General features: G+C 42.5%; 2 protein-coding genes across 4 annotated transcripts; one reads left to right on the top strand and one right to left on the bottom strand.

Moving 5' to 3' along the window:
* Positions 1-14: 14 nt before the first annotated feature.
* On the bottom strand, positions 15-15407 carry LOC133479693 (oxysterol-binding protein-related protein 11-like). Of its 3 annotated transcripts, XM_061777014.1 has the most exons (14): positions 15021-15406; positions 13573-13676; positions 11247-11315; positions 10971-11146; positions 9758-9837; positions 9502-9687; positions 9149-9347; positions 8151-8296; positions 7919-8059; positions 4074-4536; positions 3807-3993; positions 3552-3734; positions 836-989; positions 15-747 (listed from the first exon to the last, which is right to left on the bottom strand). In XM_061777014.1, the coding sequence occupies exons 3-14, from the start codon at positions 11306-11308 to the stop codon at positions 691-693; spliced, it is 2034 nt and encodes a 677-aa protein (XP_061632998.1). In that variant the 5' UTR covers positions 11309-11315; positions 13573-13676; positions 15021-15406; the 3' UTR covers positions 15-690. The 3 variants fall into 3 exon arrangements, with proteins under 3 accessions (XP_061632998.1, XP_061632992.1, XP_061632983.1); XM_061777008.1 differs by lacking the exon at positions 13573-13676 and having other exon boundaries at positions 15021-15407; XM_061776999.1 differs by lacking the exon at positions 13573-13676 and having other exon boundaries at positions 11247-11337; positions 15022-15407.
* Positions 15408-16021: 614 nt separating this feature from the next.
* Positions 16022-19169, top strand: gpd1c (glycerol-3-phosphate dehydrogenase 1c). Its single transcript, XM_061777027.1, has 8 exons — positions 16022-16180; positions 17025-17202; positions 17476-17616; positions 17691-17829; positions 17915-18027; positions 18099-18332; positions 18670-18776; positions 18855-19169. The coding sequence occupies exons 1-8, from the start codon at positions 16140-16142 to the stop codon at positions 18949-18951; spliced, it is 1050 nt and encodes a 349-aa protein (XP_061633011.1). The 5' UTR covers positions 16022-16139; the 3' UTR covers positions 18952-19169.
* The last annotated feature ends 374 nt before the right edge of the window (positions 19170-19543 follow it).

The raw sequence follows: 19543 nt of genomic DNA, 5'->3' as shown, positions 1-19543 counted from the left end.
AATGCGAGAGCGTGTTTAAAGAAAATTGTATTTATTCCATTACAAAACAAGCACAATTGGTTAAAAACCTTTAATATATTGTATAAATGTGTGTAATGCAGATGCAAGAGGTCTAGCATGCATTTACATGAAGTTCTTTCATCCATTGCAATACAACAAAGGACATAAAACGATGGGGGGCGTGGGCATTCCCTCAGAGTCAATGCATACTCAATCTGTGATAATCTGGCTAGATCACTCCTCGTCCATCTGACTATTTTAAGGCTATAGAATACCTGTACAAGAACAAGTTTTATTGACAGTAGATTATGTACACTGAAACAATATAATTATTTCCCACACGAGAGCTGCACTCCTGTAACTACTTAGAGTTAACTAATATTTTAGACACCGCTCCCATGATGATGCAGTACAGTTCTAACCACAATAATGAGTATATTGTTAAATTAAGACCGATCTGACACGTGTCAATGAAAACTAAACATTACGGTCATTGGAAAGACAGCTCTGGTATTGGATACCATTATATTGTGCAAGTGCTCATAATGTTGTGGCTGGTTGTTGGATAATGTAGCTATATAATCAGGACAAAAGCTTGGAGGCTTTGTGAATATTATGAGTCCATCTGTTTGTGAGTGCAGGTCATCTTGCTCTCATTCCACAGGCAAATCGACCACAGCAGAGATAAAACTAGGATTTAACAGCAGAGCTTTTGGAGAGTAGTTTGTGATAAATCCAGCCATCACCCTGGAGGAGCGAAATCTAGCTTTAATACATTATGCATTGTCTGCAGGACAGTAAGTAGGAGGTTCCACATTGAGTTATTACTGCTCACCTCCCTGTCAAAGTATTTGGTCCTCCAAGAGGTTTCTGTCTCAGCCCGGTGTCTCTCCTCAGACCGCTGTCTCTCTTCAAGGACCCTCTTGTCTTCGGTGGCTTTGTCGATGTCTTTCTGCCGCAAGGCCTCCGTAACATGCTGCCACAAACGCCTGAAACACATGCAAATATATTCAACGTATAATACATTCCCCTAGAATAGTTTGTGGACTTGTAGAATATGTTATTGTACAGCATTATTAAATTCTTGTCTGACAATGCCAACCTTTATTTATTTTTTTATCTTTGTAAAAGCATATTCAATGATACAGCTACCTTTTGGGCTCTCATTAATGATGCAGCCCCTCCTCAAGCCATTACCTTCCCGTGGTGGAGGGGTTTGCGATTTGTGTGTCCCAATGATCCCCAAAGACAGGGTCTCAGGGGCTTTATTTTTTTTCAGGGGCCTGCACCATGGTGCTCGGCCTAGCACAGCCCAAATGGGTTATGTCCTCTTCTTCACCTGTGGGAATGTCCAATGGGGTCGGGTGCATTGTGAGCTGGGTGGTGGCCTAAGGAAGGGACTTTGACTGTCTCATCCAAGGCTGCAGAGGCTGGCTCTAGGGACATCCTTATTATGCTTGCAGAGCAACTCCGAACAACTCTGAGTAGTAATGAGTATGTGTGGCAGTGTTGATTAACGAGCTTGTCTCCCAAGACGCATGCAGTGTTGATTAACGAGCATGTCTCCCAAGACGCATGCTTATGAGATTTAGTTAGTGTGGGGCCACGCTCTGATTTCTTTACACAGCCCCACAGCCCTTATGATTATTTTACTGGAATATCCTCTCATTTGACAAATGAAATGAAAATTCTTTACAGGGGAGTTTGGCACTTCATAGCCACTCCCACCACACACCGGTCGCAGCGTCTGGCTCACTACCTGTCCTTTCCTGTCCTATATCCTGACCATCGTGACCCATCTTTACAGGATGGAGCACTATAAACACTATAAATAATACACCATACACCAATTGTATATAATAATATTGCTGATGATTTAAATATTAATTGATTATTGTTTTAATATATTTATATATTCATAAAAAATCAATTATTAAGATTAATAATATAAACCATAATACACCATAAATAAAAACAAACAGCCGCGACCCAATGGGTAAGATCATCGCCTTCCACTGTGGGGGACCGAGGTTCAAGACCCCGACTGGACCATACGCCAACATCCCCCGGACTCACGGCTGTGGTGTCCTTGAGCAAGACACTGATAGCCCGAAATGCTCCCCGGGTGCTTCAGCTGCCCCCTGCTCCAGTATGTTCCACTAACATGTGTATGTGTATGTGTTCACTGTGATGGGTAAAATGCAGAGAACAAATTTTGTGTGCATGCATGCATGTTCATGACAATAAAAGGTGATTCTTCTTCTTCTTACCCAATGGTGTTGTGTGATTAAAAGTGGGTTCCACAGACAGCAAGAAGTATTCTATTAGCAAGTCTTTTTTTGACCATTTTACAATGGTCTCGCCTCCGGTCCCTTCGGAAACACTTGAGTAACATCGCCGCATACCCGGAAGTATCTACTCTCTTTCATTTGTGGGAGATCTTGTGTGATCACGCGATATTTCGAGCTCGGCAGCAGAACAGAATTTTTTGTGTGTGGTGTTCTGTGTTGACATTATTGGAGCACACCACACACAAGACCAAAATTGTTAAACACCAAATTTTTCATCTTCATGTGCAGGATCTGATGCAGAAACAAATCTTTTAAGATATGAAAAATCCTTATTTGTGTACCAGGCCTAAGATTACTGTTGTTGATACAGCTATTTTTTTGCCCATTGTTCTCTTGTTGTCCCTCACCTAGTCACTCAACCCCTCCATCCTGTTTTCTTTCTCCAACTATCCTCTGTCCCTCTACTTCATCTCAACCCAACCATCTGAGACAGACATGGGTTCTGTTAAAGGTTACTTTCTAGAGAGGGCGTTTTTCCTTGCCTCCATTGCCAAGTGCTTGTTCATGTGGAGTTCAGCTGCTTTTCTTTACTATATAAGGAGGGTGTTTTTTGACCTGCTCAATGTGTAAAGTGCCTTGAAATAACTTCAGTTGTGAATTGGCACAATAGAAATAAAATTGACCCGTCTCCCTGATGACGTGTTGTGAGCAAGGAGGCCCCAGGGAAGACTAATGCTGGAAAGACTGTGCCTCAACTGGCCAAGGAACGCCACGGGATCCCCTTAGAAGAGCTGGACAAAGTGCCCGGGGAGAGGAAAGTCTGGGCCTATCTGCTTATGCTTCTGCCCCCGTAACCCAACCCTGGATAAGCAGAAGAAGATGGATCCACCTTTCGATTATGCAGGCCTACTACAGCCACTAAATGTTGTGGCCTGAGGGTGTCTAAACTTCCTGTTCTGTGATGGGCGAAACTGACCCATTTTAAAGTTAAAAAAATTATAGTTAATTTTAATTTTAATAACATTTCTACTGAGCTTAAGAATAATCAACATATAAAATGCAATGGTTCATTTTTTACTTATTTGTGAGTTGAGTTAATAACGAGAGAAAAAAACAGTTTATTGAGAGTTCTTCATTTCTGATGCATTATTAAACCTCATGAACATTGACTCAAAAACATGCTGTTTACATGTGTAGAAACAAACGTAACAAGAATGTTACACAGCTATGACAAGGGACTCCCTGAGTCCATGTACTGACCTGGATTCAGTTGGTCCTTGCTTCTCGATGGGCCGAACCCACTTTTTTGTTACAGGCAGTTTGGTGACATCAACCACCCTGGTCTCCCCACTGGTATAAGCAAATTCCAGAGCGCCATTCCACTCACCCTGAATGCGGCACACGACCACATTGGTTGGGTTGTGCTTCACCTCTGCTGTTACTCTACATTTGGGAAACAATGTCATTCATTGTCATTTTCTTGTCCTTGACTTATAAGTGAAACAAAGTCCTTACTTGTGCAGTTTACCACCATAGAAGGGCTTTGTCTGGAAAGTGATGACTGCAGCGTAGCCTGTCTTGGCGCAAGAGATGTTGACTTTGCCCCCCAGTTCTACCCAAGGGACCGTGAGGATGGAGCGTGCATATGCGCATGGCAACGTGAAGCTGTACTCTTCATGATGTTCCAGCAAAGTTAGGCAACCTGACAAATATCAACATTAAAAACTTCCACATCAGCTTTCTCTTAATGTGAGGTAAAATAAATAAAAATGACCTGCTAACCTTCCCCGATCATGGAGACTCCAATGGACATGCCCATGAACTTGCTCTTAGTCCACACGTGAGTGTTTACACACATGCGCCTCTCCTGGCATTCTGCGTAGAACCCAGACACAGGAGGGTGATGGGATACTTGCTCCGCCACAAAGCGCACTTGGTAGGAATCCTGGGAAGCCGTGGGGTCAGGGCTTCCTTGTGGGGACTCAGCAAAAGGGCCCTCTGGTGTCTTGGGGACTTTCCAGGAGCAGTGGAAGGTTTCACCAATGATGGGATTGTAGGGCTTCTTGGCAATGGCGCCCTTGCGGCCCTCGTGGAAGGAGGTGAGGTAGTACTCCACAAAGCGGACCATTCGGTCCTCTGGGGTGCTACCGTCGGTGATAGCCACAAAGAGTTCTGGGTGCGACATGAAGTCTGCGTACATCTCCAATAGAGAACGCTTCTCCAGGATGAAGGTGGGCAGAACAACCTGGAGGACAGTCAAAATAATTGATCTATTTTACTTTTGTGTATTATGTTTACAATTTTCTACATGGTATTTTTGTTAGAAGCATTATCTACACTCCAGACATATAGACAATGGCTCATTCACCATTTTAAAGCATCCCTACATTTCTTCTAACATGTAAAAATATCACTAGTGATACAAAAAAATGAACATTTATTGATTTTTCGGTGGCACAGTAGACCTCACAGTTCTGAGGACCGGGGTTCAAATCCCAGCCCCGCCTGTGTGGAGTTTGCATGTTCTCCCCGTGCCTGCGTGGGTTTTCTCCGGGTACTCTGGTTTCCTCCCACATCCCAAAAACATACATGCTAGGTTAATTGAAGACTCTAATTAACCCATAGGTGTGAATGTGAGTGTGAATGGTTGTTTGTTTATATGTGCCCTGCGATTGACTGGCCACCAGTTCAGAGTGTACCCCGCCTCTCGCCCGAGGATAGCTGGGATAGGCTCCAGCACGCCCGTGACCCTAGTGAGGATAAGCGGTACAGAAAATGGATGGATGGATGGATTGATTTTCAACACTTTTTACTTGTGTTTTCACATTTGCATCAAAACCGGGGCCATAACATTGATGAATCATTTCCATCCATCCATTTACCATACCGCTTATCCTCACTAACCTGTTCATGGAATGTGGGAAGAAACCTGAGTACACGGAGAAAACCCACACAGGCACGGGAAGAGATGAATGATTTACTATATGTAATTTCATGAATATTGTAAACATTGGGCAGTCTTTTTATGGAAAAAAATGCGGCACTCGAAGTGGGGATAGAGCCCTGTATAATCAGGCTAGAAATCAGCTGACTAAAAAAAAATTACATCACAAAGAGAAATTATGCAGAAGAGATGGAAAAACAGTTTACTGCTAACGACTAAGTCAGTCTGGTGTGGATTACAATCGCTAAGCATCTACAAGCAACCATCCCCTCAAGCAACAATAAACGACTAGCTAACAACTTGAACACATAATGCAAATTTGAAAAGGACACTTTAACACACCACAGCACCCAGCCGCACCACCATCATACCTCTGACTCCCCCTTCTCCGTTGACAATCCATGAACAGGATGTGCGACGCATCTTCAAACAACAAAAGATCAACAAAGCGGCAGGCCCAGACCCCCAGACCTCGTGTCCCCATCATTCCAGTCCCTAAGAAACCTGCAATCTTGGGTCTGAATGACTACAGGCCTGTCACCATCACATCTGTGGTCATGAAGTCCTTTGAACACCTCGTGCTGGAACACCTCAAGAGCGTCACTGTTGGACCTCCTGCAGTTTGCCAACAGAGCAAACAGGTCTGTAGATAATGCAGTCAACATGGGACTGCACTTCATCCTAGAACACCTCAGCAGTGAGGGAAGCTACGCGAGGATCCTGTTCGTGGACTTCAGCTCTGCATTCACTACCATCATCCCCGAACTCCTCTCCTCCTAGCTTCTCCAGCTCAGCGTCTCGTGACGTGCAGGACACAGCAGGTGAGGCTGGTGGACACCACCTCATCCACACTCACCATCAGCACCGGGAAGACGTGTCCTCTCTACGCTACTCTTCTCTCTCTACACAAACGACTGCACCTCAACGCACCCAGTTGTCAAACTCTTGAAGTTTGCAGACCTCACCACAGTCATCGTCCTCATTAAAGACTGCAGAGTCCTCATATAGACAAGAAGTGGAGCAGCTGAAGCAGTGGTGCGCCCAACACAACCAGGAGCTGAACACACTCAAGGCTGTTGAGATGATCGTGGACTTTAAGAAGCATACTTCACCGCAGCTGTCCCTCACGCTGTCCAGCTGCTCTGTGTCAACTGTTGAGACCTTCAAGCTCCTCTGAATTACAGTCTCTCAGGACTTGAAGTGGGAGACGAACATCAACTCCATCCTCAAAAAGGCCCAGCAGAGGAAGTACTTACTGCGGCTTCTGAGGAAGCACGGCATGCCACAGGAGCTGTTGAGTCAGTTCTACACAGCAGTCATCGAATCAGTCCTGTGTTCATCCATCACAGTCCCTCTGAATTACAGTCTCTCAGGACTTGAAGTGGGAGACGAACATCAACTCCATCCTCAAAAAGGCCCAGCACAGGAAGTACTTACTGCGGCTTCTGAGGAAGCACGGCATGCCACAGGAGTTGTTGAGGCAGTTCTACACAGCGGTCATCGAATCAGTCCTGTGTTCATCCATCACAGTCTGGTTTGGTGCTGCCACAAAAAAGGACAAACTCCGACTGCAACGGACAATCAAGACTGCCGAAAAAAATCATCAGTACCACCCTACCCACCCTTGAGAACTTGTACGCTGCCAGAACTAAGACAAGAGCATGCAAAATCCTTTTGGACCCTCCTCATCCTGGTCACCACCTCTTCCAGCTCCTTCCCTCAGGTAGGCGCTATCAATCAACACAAACTAAAACAAGCAGACATTCCAATAGCTTCTTCCCTCTTGCCATTAACTTCTTAAACCTTTAACTTTCAATTCCATTGTAACATGCTGCCAATTTTGCATTGCGATTGTTGTCACATCTCTGTCGGCCGAATTATACATTATTTGTGCACTCGCTGTAGTAGTCTTGTCACTCCGCACTACTTGCATATCGGTTGTTGACCAATACTGGCCACTCGTGCTTGAGAAGTATCTGCACCATTTGCACAATTGTCACTGTTCCAGCTTATCGCACTACTTGTCATTTTAAAATGCTTACATTTCTTGAAGTCTCTGCACCATTTGCATAGTTATCACTGTACCAGATTATTGCTCTATTAGTCATTTCAAACTGCTCTAAATTGCAAGAGGACTCTGCATCATTTGCACAACTGTCAAAAAACCAAACAAATAATTGCATCAGCATTACCACATTACCGGTTACCTTTCATTGCTCAGTGACTCTCCCTACTGTGTTTTATGTCTTAAAAGTATTTTTTGTCAAATGGCTGTCTGTTGTACTAGAGTGGCTCCAATTACTGGAGATAAATTCCTTGTGTGTTTTTGACATACTTGGCAAATAAAGATGATTCTGGTTTTGGTTCTGAAATTTGTTATTACAACTTCAGACCCTGCAAGCACACATTTCATTATTCAAATCAGCTTTAAGAATGGTAGGTGTTTTTTGAATAGGGAAATAATTGACAAATTACCGAGCCATCATTAAGTAAATTAATCTCGGTTCAAAAACTGTGCCTCGGAAGTTGCAAACAAGCCCTTGCTAATATAAACACAACCTCCGACCAGAGAAAATAACCAGATGAACTCCACAGCACACGGTGGGCAAGACATGGTGCTTATTTTAAGTCAGCACGTCAAAATTTGTTTTTTTTACCTGTCAGCACAGGGAACTCGACCTACCCGCGTGAGGTCCATGCCCAGCTTCAGCTGCGAGAGCAGGTGTAGAATGACACTGCGCTCCTCCTCCACTGCACACAGGTCCTCCTCTTTCTCTGTGACAGAGTCCATTATCTCATCCTCAGCATCAATGTCTTCTTGCTCCTGAAAGAGCAAGACAATAATGAATTCATTCATCCATGTTGTCCTGTATGTTGGTACACCTTGGGAAAGACTGTAGCTCTTAGTGTCTTACCCCAGAGAAACTGCAGGACTCCGGGCTGCTGAGCTCCAGACATCCTTCCATCAGCATGCCCTCTCCTGTTGTGAAGCTGCCCATTGAACTGCTGCCATTCTTCAGAATGTCAGGCAGCTTGGGCTCCAGCCACTCAATGGTGGATCCTGCCACGAGCGGGGGGTGCATAGCAGCAGATTCAGAGGTACTCATGATATTAATTTCCCCCCATCCCAAGGCCTCCCCAACACTCACAACTCTGTGCGCGCGCATGCGCACACACACACACACACACGCACACACACACACACACGTAGCTCGACAGGAACCTACCACTCGCGATACAACGGCCACAACTGCCTGACATGTGGTAGACAGATGGTTCTAGTTCAAGATCAGCGGAGTGCAACTCGACCCTTCAGACAAACCGTGGCTCACAATACTTGCCCCGCCGACAGGAAACCTCCTCGTCGTTGGATTGGTTTAGGCCTGCCGGTGTGGCATCTTTTTATGCAAGTTTAGGGGTGGGCCAATCCCATTCAAATTCACCTTGCATGCTGCCGGGCAATTTAATCTGATTGGCTGTTGCGATTGGTGCTGTCTGATGAAATATGCATTGAGTAATAAGATCTGCTTCAGAAAAGTGGGACATGACCTGGCTGTTTTCCTGTTTCAAATTATTTTCAACAGAGAGTGAGTTTTAAAGTCAAACATGAATCTGACATGAATACTGTACTATGTGTGCTGCATACAGTATTTTTAAAAAACCTAATTAAAACTGCTATGTGTCACAGCGCTGCTTGGATATTGTAACTACCTGAGGTCCAATTACTGTTGACACAGGTGGCAATAATAGGTAAAGTTCCCTATTAATAATGCAAAATTATTCCACTGTTTGTCTAGAATGGATGGAGGCCAGCTGAACAAGAACATCTTGACTTGTAGGCCTACTAATTACGACAAATTCTGTTTCGCTTTCATTACAATTTTAAGATATGGAAAGGAAACAAGCAGCTCACCTCCCATCGAACCGCTCTGCCTGGCCACCTGCTGCAGGTTCAGGATATGTAGGCACTCGTTGAGGCAGGTCATGGTGGCCATGGAGGTAGCCTTGAGCATTAGCAGGTCCTGGTCCAAAGCAGAAAGTCCAGGACCTGCAGGTAGGCCCTCTATGCCCTGGATCAGGTCTTTGTGCTGGCTTTGAGCCTGGCTCATCATCTAGAGGGCGAGGTGTAATGTGTTTGGTTATTGGTTACAAACATATCAAAAGAATATAATAACATGTATTTGACACCTTTTGACATTGCCTTCTTTTGTATAATTAAAACAATACACATTTCTGTCAATCAGTGTAGTGTGCTTAATTATTGACTTCTCTGGCATCCATTAGGTGGTCTGGCAGCAGGGAACGCTTGCTGGAGTACAGTGATGAGCCCTTGTGCATTTGCCAGTGGAATAAGGAGGCGGGATTCTGGCTAGGTCGACGCAGAGACATGGGTGAGCTGCTACTGCCTTGAGACACCATCGAGTAGCTGCGTGACTTAGGTGGAGGATTACTCTAAGTAAAGCGAGGCAAGGTTTAATTAAATCAAGTGAAATATTTCCCCACCTGTTTCAAACAGTCTTACCTTCCCCATGGCCTCAGTGTGATGCTGTGTGCAGATTTGCAGTCTGCTCACCCAGTGTTGCCTCTCTTTGGCGTCTGTGGCTGAGAATGACACATATATATATTAGGCTTTACACGATCAGGATGTTTGGGGCCGATCACGGAGTTTTAAAAAAACGATAACCGATCACAAGATGGAGCAATCTGTCTATTTAAATGACCTGTTCATTTACTGTATATACTTCTGTACTTAATTGCTAAAAAAATTATATTTACAATAAATGTATATCTTTGTTCATCTATTTATGCCAGTGAGGCATAGTGACAGACAGAACAAATGAATGGTCTTTCTATTAGATGGCAGGAAGTACACACAGTAATTAATGTATCCACTTTTTGTGACATTTTTGTTTGTTTGGGTGCCGGGAGATTTTTCAATTGTAAAATATGTTCCTTGGCTCCATAAAGGTTGGAAATCACCGCTCTAGACAGATCGTGTATTCTAATCAGTCAGGTCAAACCAACATTACAACATGACAGACATAATGGGTGCTAACTTACTGTAATTAAATTACTTCACCCACACCGAAACTTTTCGACAGAATGGCGGCATGTTTACGCATAACCGTTAGTGCTAGCACTAGGCTTGCTAGGCTACATAACGTTTTTGTTGCCTGCTTGGGAGCCGTATCGTATTAAAAGTACGTGAACATAACTCAAGCAAGCCTTAAATGAACGTCCTCTCATTTCCTGAGCACCGGTGACCACCAACACACGTTTTTCCCATTTTGTCCTTATCATACAGTCGGCGCGATACACTCTTGTTGTCGTCGCCATGGTAACGAGTGTATCCGGTCGCATTTGAGTTGACAAGATAAAACCCAATGATTGTAAAAAAACGCGATGCGGTGGTATCGGAATACATGATTTTATTGCAGTAGTCTGACAATCGTGAAATAGCAAATTTGTCTTGTAATCTGATCCGGGCATTATGTGTTGTCTGTCTCAGACGTTTTTTTTTTTTTTTTTTTTTTTTTTTTTTAAATAACTTTATTGGCCGTCAGATATTTACAGTACTACGTCAAAAGACACACGACAAGGCTAAAAATAAACTAGCTTTTGGATACTGTGCACGATGGCGACGCGGAGTAAATGTCTTTTGCGGAGCCGATAATTGACGTCATTGATCGGATCGGCGAAAAAGTGAGAAACAGACAGCAATGTGTCCAACACACCCCTTAGCTTGTACTGTTCTCCACTGATGGCATTGACAGTGAATGTATGAGAGTCCTCGTCACTGGGGGAGATGACTGCCCCAGCCAGGGGGAGCATGCCACGAGGTTTCTGAGGCCGGGACTGCTCATTGACAAAGTACTCCAGCAACCCCGCCTCATTGTTTAAGACAAAGAACCTGGAAACAGCAAGATAAAGTGTACAACTCTGTAAATTACAGTGACAAGGCAATGCAAAGTTGAACTTCAATGGTTGCGCATTTGAGTATGTCTCTTCACCTATACTGCCAGCCTGTCACGAGGTTGGTATACTTCATCAAGTAGCCATCGATATTCTCCATGTGGTCACTTGCAGCCAATGTTATCATGCAAAAGGAGACAAACAGAAGATAAAAACCATTGGGACTGGGCACACAGCCATAAGGTGACGTTTTTATTTTTTGTAATTTGTCCGGTCAAAAGTAAACCAAAAGAGGCTAAATACAAGGACCGAAATTCTAATCACAAACTCGTTGACAGTCTTACTATGACACCTGCGATTATGTGTGTGTGTGTGTGTGTATAATTATATATATATATATATATATATATATACATACATACACACACACAACACACACACAAACACACACACACACACGCCGGACGACTGGTTAGCACCCGGGTTCAAATCCGACCTTGCCTGTGTGGAGTTTGCATGTTCTCCCCGTGGCTGCATGGGTTTTCTCTGGGTACTCCGGTTTCCTCCCACATTGGGCATCGTTTGAATTTGAGCGATTCCGGTTCCGATTCCCGTTTCTTATTTCAATTCCGGTTTCAAATGAGTCTCAATTCCGATTCTTTTAGGGGGTTGGGTCAAAAATGTTTGCATGGTTTAAATAAAGGGTGTCCAAATTATGAACATCCATTTTCTTAGCAGCCCGCAGCATAGACTAAAATGAACATTTGACTCAGGGTTCTTTATAACAAGTATAACTATCAAACCTATGAATTAAAAGTCTATGTGTGTGGAACTAATTCAATTGACTTAATATTCATTCATTAATGTTTCAACTAAAACCTAAATATACCATTGTTAAAATCGTTATTTGGGACTGTTTTATCACATCAAATGGTTTATATGTGCATGTTTTAACTTGACTTCCTGTTTTAAGCTTGTAGCATTTTATTTTGAAGGGTCCACACCAGAACTCAGCATTTTGGCACGAAAAGTAACTTCACACAGCACTGGTTATTTTTTGTTTTTTTGTTTTTATGCGTGGAACAAAATGCTATAAAATGTTGATTCCTTTCCTTACCCACTGATGAGGGACAAGGTTAGTGTTTGCGAGACTGTGAAATAACGTTTTTGTGAATTTTGTCCCAATTCATTGTTAAAGTTGCTACGGTGAAGTTTTAGCTCAATGTTAAGATTTGGGGTTTTTTTCTGTCATCGGCTCTAAAAACATAAGTGAAAAAGTGCAACCAACCATTTGCCTTGTTAGCTGTCTCAATGTTGGCATAGATGTATTTTATTGTTTCACTCACCCAGTTGACTTCACTGAAGCTGTACACGGTGTACGCTGATGCTCGGAGAGCGTCAGACGCTACACGTCATGAAAGCCTCCTTTGCACAATATAATCTAATTCCAAGTGTTGCACTGAGGCGACTGGTCATTAATTTTAACAAAGTTAAAACACACTTTTGTTCACCGCTGCTGTTGGGCACAAGCACGTCTTCGTGCGCGTTATTCTTCTTCGTTGATTTTCACCACTTCTTGACTGTAGGCATCAAAACTGGGAACCAAAATTTTTAAATTTGAACCGATTCCGGGAGAACCGGGACTAACGTTCCGGTTCCAATCGGTTCTCAATTCTCGATGCCCAACCCTACCTCCCACATCTCAAAAACATGCATGGTAGGTTAGTTCCATCCATCCATTTTCTGAGCCGCTTCTTCTCACTAGGGTCGCGGGCGTGCTGGAGCTTATCCCAGCTATCATCGGGCAGGAGGCGGGGTACACCCTGAACTGGTTGCCAGCCAATCGCAGGGCATACAAACAAACAACCATTCGCACTCACAGTCACACCTACGGGCAATTTAGAGTTGTCAATTAACCTACCATGCATGTTTTTGGGATGTGGGAGGAAACCGGTGTGCCCGAAGAAAACCCACGCAGGCACGGGTAGAACATGCAAACTCCACACAGGCGGGGCCGGGGATTGAACCCCGCTCCTCAGAACTGTGAGGCAGATGCTCTAACCAGTCGGTCACCGTGCCACCTGGTAGGTTAGTTGAAAATCCTAAATTGCCCAGAGGGGTCAATATGAGTGCATGTGGTTGTTTGTTTATACTGGAGGTGCCCTGCGATTGGCTGCCGACCAGTTCAGGGTGTATCCCAAAAGTCAGCTGGGACAGGCTCCAGCACGCCCGCGACCCTAATGGCGATGAGCGGTCCAGGAAAAATAAAAATAAAATATATACATATACTTACACACACACACACATACATACATACATACATACATACATACAGACCCTTTCCAAAAACTTCATATTTTCAAAATCTATTTTCATAGATTATAGAATCAGGGCCCACAATTTAAACAAACTTATTTTACTTACATATTTTGATTGATTTACTGTGACCCTATTGGCCGGCGACCGGTTCAGGGTGTACCCCGCCTCACGCCCGAAGATAGCTGGGATAGGCTCCAGCAGCTCACGACCTTAGTGAAGATAAACGGTAAAGAAAATGGATGGATGGATGGATGGATGGATAATGTGACCCTAATTCCTCTCTTTTTTCTAGAAAAAAAGAGAAATGGTGATTTCTTCACAGTTTTAGAATTTTTTATTTTGTGGGTTTTATGAGCTGGAAGCTCAAATTATGTAAAAATAAAAACAAATAAATACTTGAAATTGTTTACATTTGCGGGCCCTGAATCTACAAGCTATGAAAGTTTAACTTTTTTAATTCTTCTTCTTTTCCTTTCGGCTTGTCCCGTTAGGGGTCGCCACAGCGAGTCATCCTTTTCCATGAGAGCCTATCTCCTGCATCCTCCTCTCGAACACCAACTGCCATCATGTCTTCCCTCACGACATCCATCAACCTTCTCTTTGGTCTTCCTCTAGCTCTCTTGCCTGGCAGCTCCATCCTCATCATCCTTCTACCAATATACTCACTCTCTCTCCTCTGGACGTGTCCAAACCATTGAAGTCTGCTCTCTCTAACTTTGTCTCCAAAACATCGAACCCTGGCTGTCCCTCTGATGAGCTCATTTCTAATTTTATCCAACCTGGTCACTCCGAGAGCGAACCTCAACATCTTCATTTCCGCCACCTCCAGCTCTGCTTCCTGTTTTCTCTTCAGTGCCACTGTCTCTAATCCATACATCATGGCTGGCCTCACCACTGTTTTATAAACTTTGCCCTTCATCCTAGCAGAGACTCTTCTGTCACATAACACACCTGACACCTTCCTCCACCCGTTCCAACCTGCTTGGACCCGTTTCTTCACTTCCTGACCACACTCACCATTGCTCTGGACGGTTGACCCCAAGTATTTAAAGTCCTCTACCCTTGCCATCTCTTCTCCCTGTAGCCTCATTCTTCCCCCACCACCCCTCTCATTCATGCACATATATTCTGTTTTACTTCGGCTAATCTTCATTCCTCTTCTTACCAGTGCATGCCTCCATCTTTCTAACTGTTCCTCCAGCTGCTCCCTGCTTTCACTGCAGATCACAATGTCATCTGCAAACATCATGGTCCACGGGGATTCCAGTCTAACCTCATCTGTCAGCCTATCCATCACCACTGCAAAAAGGAAGGGGCTCAGGGCTGATCCCTGATGCAGTCCCACGTCCACCTTAAATTCTTTTAACTTTTTTAATTGAATTATGGAAATAAAACTTTTCCATGATATTCACATTTTTTGGAAAGGGTCTGTGTGTATTTATAAAGAGAGATGATTCTGAAGAGAGAGATGCCGTCTAATAAACACATGATACGATTGGATAACCAGCTAAATAGCGTCATCAAGCTAAAAAAAATAAATAAAAAAGACTCACCTATACTGCCAGCTCTTGGCACTTGCTCTACCCGAGCTTGGAGTCCTGTTCTGGGGAAATACATCCAGTTTTCCTTCGTTTTCCGTGATTCGTATTGACGTGGTTTCCCCTTGCATAGTCACTTGCAACACCACCACCTTTAGCTTAGCCGCAGTCTGCTGCTGGCCTTAAGCTAACCCGTCAAATCAAGACGTGATTAAAGAAGACGATGTTACTTTAAAATGCAGATAGACGTTGAAAATCCATTTGGTATTGATAACACGAGCTACAGAAAGCCATTTGTCTTCTTGCTATTTTGTATAAAACCTGATAAAACATGTCTAGCTAAACTAGCTTGAGAGCCTTCCTGGTAGCTCGACCGGAAACATATCACGTGACTAATTGTCATTGATTCGCATCAGAATATTACAAAACTAAAATCAAATGCATTTTTATTTTTATTTTTTAAATAATATATGACTTATTAAGCAGTCAAAAATAACTAATCTATATCTTCGTGGATTTCGAGAAGAAAATTCTGTCCTACTTGATCCAGTACCGCTATCATACGGGCATAGGTAAAACTGTTTCAGTGTGTACTAAAGCCGAATTCATCAATCACTGAGTACTGACGTTTATTGATGAACATTATTTTGGAAATACATACAAAAATAAATAAATAAATAAATAAATAAATAAATAAATAGCATCTATCACAGGAAATTTCCACATCGGTATCAACATATCCGGTGTGACGTCAGAATAAGATTATATTTTCAATTATTTCACCTTGTAAATTAATATATGTGATATTTTATTATATCGCTAATATAAATAAACAATTGGCCTTACTGTGTAGCTATTACCTGCGATGACCCTGAACAGGAAAAATGGCATGGAAAATGTCTTGATGAGTTCATCGGCGTTACTCTTGGCAAATGAAGATTTGAAAGAGTCACTGTTTTAAAACTATTGACATTTTTTGTTACAGGAAAAAAAATAAAAATATCAAAAATCTAATTTTCAGTGGCAAAATGTGTTAGTAAAACCTGCACCTGGTTGAATCGTGGGGCGTATAAGGAAGTCAGTTGATGCGGAAGACATTAAACAAGATTTGAAGACAACGACCATAGGCCCAAAATGCCTGGGACAAAAGTCTGCATCTTGGGATCGGGAAACTGGTACATTTAAATTTTTAAAAGTGTCTCTCAGAATGCTATTTTACATTAACAGTTTGCGCTCTCGTGCGTGATATATTTGGTTCCAATTTTTTTCGTGTAAACTTCGATTTGTTTAATCCATCACATCAAAGAAAAACGACGCCAAACTGATTGCACACGTAGTCCGTTTTAGTCCGAACAGTTCTCATACTTTTAAAAAGAAACCTCTTAAGTAAAATTATTAGCCCTCAGCGTATGTACTTATGACCATATTGATCATAAGTAAAATAAAGTGGCCTATAATGAATCAAAAAGTATATGTTATGGTAAGCCACTTTAACACTATGCACAATTTGAACACAAACACTGTATAGGAAAATTAAAAACTAGTTTATAAAGATATATAGTTATAAAAAAAACTATGCAGATGGATTTTACTTAAAAGTTCAAGACAAGTGAGCTCTTTTTAACAAATGTACTGTTCTGGACTAAAAGGAAAAAAGTTTGAAGCCACAGTCATGCCGTTTGCGCATTTCATTCAGTATTTTTTTTCGCTTCCACGAGAGGGTGCCCGCGTAACATAATTTAAGAATCACTGCTTTAGCACAATATTGTTATGTCATGTCGTTTTAGTAGGACCCACAGCTACGCTTACTTTATACACACACACACACACAAACCTGTATCCACAGCTACCATTCATTACTGTATGTTTACATAGAAAGCCATTTGCATTTGCACCTGTTGACGTTTTAACATCCTATCATACACATCTGTATGTATTTTTATTCTTTTTGTTCAGTGACTATGGCTGTAGGGTTCACACAAATCCAATTTTCTTTCACTGTTTTGCTTTGTTTTAAAGGGGTTCTTCGATTGCCAAAATCATTGGGTGCAATGTCAGATCATCCAACCGGTTTGACCCAATGGTGAACATGTGGGTTTATGAAGAAATGATCGATGGGAAGAAGCTTAGTGAGATAATCAACACGGAGCATGAAAATGTCAAATATTTGCCTGGTCACAAGCTGCCAAAGAATGTGGTAATTGTCCAGTATAAAAAGGAATCATTAGGAAATAATGTTTTTACAGTATCTGAACCTATGGTTTAGATAGTGTGAGGGTCTGTGTATTGTGGTGCATTCAACATTCACATCAACATACACAAATAGCGTGATGTCACAATGTGACAATAAGAAGGTTATACAATTGAACACAAGCATCAAAGACACCTCTGACAATAAGATGGAGCTTTTGAACACTGTAAAGGATCAGCTCATTATTGTATGACCTAACTTTGTCACTGTTTTGTATAGGTGGCTGTTCCAGATGTCACAGAGGCCGTGACAGGAGCAAAGTTGCTAGTTTTTGTCACCCCGCACCAATTCGTCAGCTCACTTTGCGACCAAATAAAACCTCACGTTGCAGACGGGGCGATTGGCATTTCACTCATCAAAGTAGGATCCTCTTTGCATGTTCAGATGGCAAAATAAATCAAAGTTGCTTGATTCTGGGAATGACCTTCCTTTAGGGCATCAACGAAGGTCAAGACAGGTTGCATCTAATATCAGACATCATCAGAAAGGAACTTGAAATTGAGGTCAGCGTCCTGATGGGGGCCAACATTGCCAGTGAGGTGGCAGATGAGAAGTTCTGCGAAACCACAATTGGTGATTGGTTTAGTTGATCGCTTCATTCTGTTACTTGCAGTTGACATTTGTTGCACTTTTTCTTTACTATTTCCAAAACCTATAGGCTCAACAAATGAGGCAAATGGACTTATCTTCAAAGAGCTGCTTCAGACTCCCAATTTTCGCATTACTGTGGTGCAGGAGAGTGACACAGTGGAGCTGTGTGGAGCCCTAAAGGTAAATGTGCAGATATCGTCAAATCAATTTACAAGGGGAGCTAATGATTGTGTGCCCATTTGGCATGCCAGAACATCGTGGCATTGGGGGCCGGATTCTGTGACGGCCTCGGATTTGGAGATAACACCAAAGCTGCTGTGATCAGGCTGGGTTTGATGGAGATGGTTGCCTTCGCCAAGTTGTTCTGCAAGGGCCAAGTGAGCGCCAACACCTTCTTGGAGAGCTGCGGCGTGGCAGATCTTATCACTACTTGCTACGGGGGACGAAATCGCAAAGTTGCAGAGGCCTTTGTCAAAACTTCCAAGGTGACTGTTTGCACCAGTTCCTCTCTCCTGGAGTCCATCTCACAACAAAGACACAAAAAAACACTGTACTACTCATGCGTCACTTTTTTTTAGTTTGAGTTTATTAAAAATCCACACTCACAATAAAAAATGAATTGATGCAAGAATTTACAAATTTAATGATGAAACTACATACAAATGAAAGCATATTACCTAAAAAACTGTATCTAAAATTATATAGAAACAAAGCATCACATAATCAGAGACTCAGACAAATGATAATAACGTGACCAAAAGAAGACAGGAACATAAAACATTAATCGTGTTATATTTATTAAAAACATTTTTTCTTAACAAGTCCATCGCAGAGCTGGAGGCTGAAATGCTAAATGGCCAGAAACTACAGGGTCCACAAACCTCGGCTGAGATATACAAGATTCTACAGAAGAAGAATGTGGTCAACAAGTAAGTCACCTGGCCTTCCTGGCAGACACTGAATAGTTTACTGATTCGTTTTCAGAAATTATTCTCTTCCTCCTTTAGGTTCCCACTCTTTGCATCCATATACCAGATCTGCTTTGAAGGCAAAGAGGTGAAGAAGTTCATCACCTGCCTTCAGAACCACCCAGAACACTTTTAGCCTAAAGTGACTACACTACAGTAGTGTGCACTAATGTCCTACTGTTGAAATTTTTGACCAAAAGGGGTCCACAAGTCTCATGAGCTGAAAATGTACAGCCCAACAAACCAGCACTTTTAAAACTGAATTATTATAATTGATGAGTGTTGTTTCTTATTTTTGTTAATTTTATGTAAATCAGATTCAACATTTCAAAATAAAAGCCTTCTGAAATCTTCCTCTGTGACTGTCATTACCTCTGATTTCAAATATCCCTGTAAATATTCTCCTTCATCCATGCAGTATGCTCAAAGCATTGAATTAATCGCAACTGGACTGTTCTGGTTGTTTTAGAACACTTTCCACCCCTCATCAAGTAGGATTCATCAGTCCATGCACAAAGGCTAGATAGGACAGCTCCATAGCCTGCTTGTTGGTGTGGAAACCCAAGTAAGTTGGTAACCCTCTTTAAGTTACAGGCACGCCCCAACCAAGAATGGTTTCGCTCTTTTGGAATACAAAACCACAGTTGTTAAGATACACAGGAGAGAGACCAAGAGTTGTCCTATCTAGCGTTGGTGCACTGATGAAGCCTGCTCGGGTGAGGCAAAAC

Source organism: Phyllopteryx taeniolatus, chromosome 1, assembly GCF_024500385.1.
Source record: "Phyllopteryx taeniolatus isolate TA_2022b chromosome 1, UOR_Ptae_1.2, whole genome shotgun sequence".
NCBI lineage: Eukaryota > Metazoa > Chordata > Actinopteri > Syngnathiformes > Syngnathidae > Phyllopteryx > Phyllopteryx taeniolatus.
Note: the sequence above shows the minus strand (reverse complement) of the source record. Positions and strands in the feature narration are given on the sequence as shown.

What these genes read in the sequence shown, in the direction of transcription:
- LOC133479693 (XM_061776999.1), bottom strand. Translation starts at nt 15,136, where the DNA reads ATGCAAGGGGAAACCACGTCAATACGAATCACGGAAAACGAAGGAAAA. An exon ending in GTGACAGGCTGGCAGTATAG is followed by an intron (nt 11,147 to 11,246) that starts GTGAAGAGACAT and finishes TGCTGTTTCCAG; the next exon opens with GTTCTTTGTCTTAAACAATG. An exon ending in TATGGTGGTAAACTGCACAA is followed by an intron (nt 3,735 to 3,806) that starts GTAAGGACTTTG and finishes TCCCAAATGTAG; the next exon opens with AGTAACAGCAGAGGTGAAGC.
- gpd1c (XM_061777027.1), top strand. Translation starts at nt 16,140, where the DNA reads ATGCCTGGGACAAAAGTCTGCATCTTGGGATCGGGAAACTG. An exon ending in ACAAGCTGCCAAAGAATGTG is followed by an intron (nt 17,203 to 17,475) that starts GTAATTGTCCAG and finishes TGTTTTGTATAG; the next exon opens with GTGGCTGTTCCAGATGTCAC. An exon ending in AGCTGTGTGGAGCCCTAAAG is followed by an intron (nt 18,028 to 18,098) that starts GTAAATGTGCAG and finishes TTGGCATGCCAG; the next exon opens with AACATCGTGGCATTGGGGGC.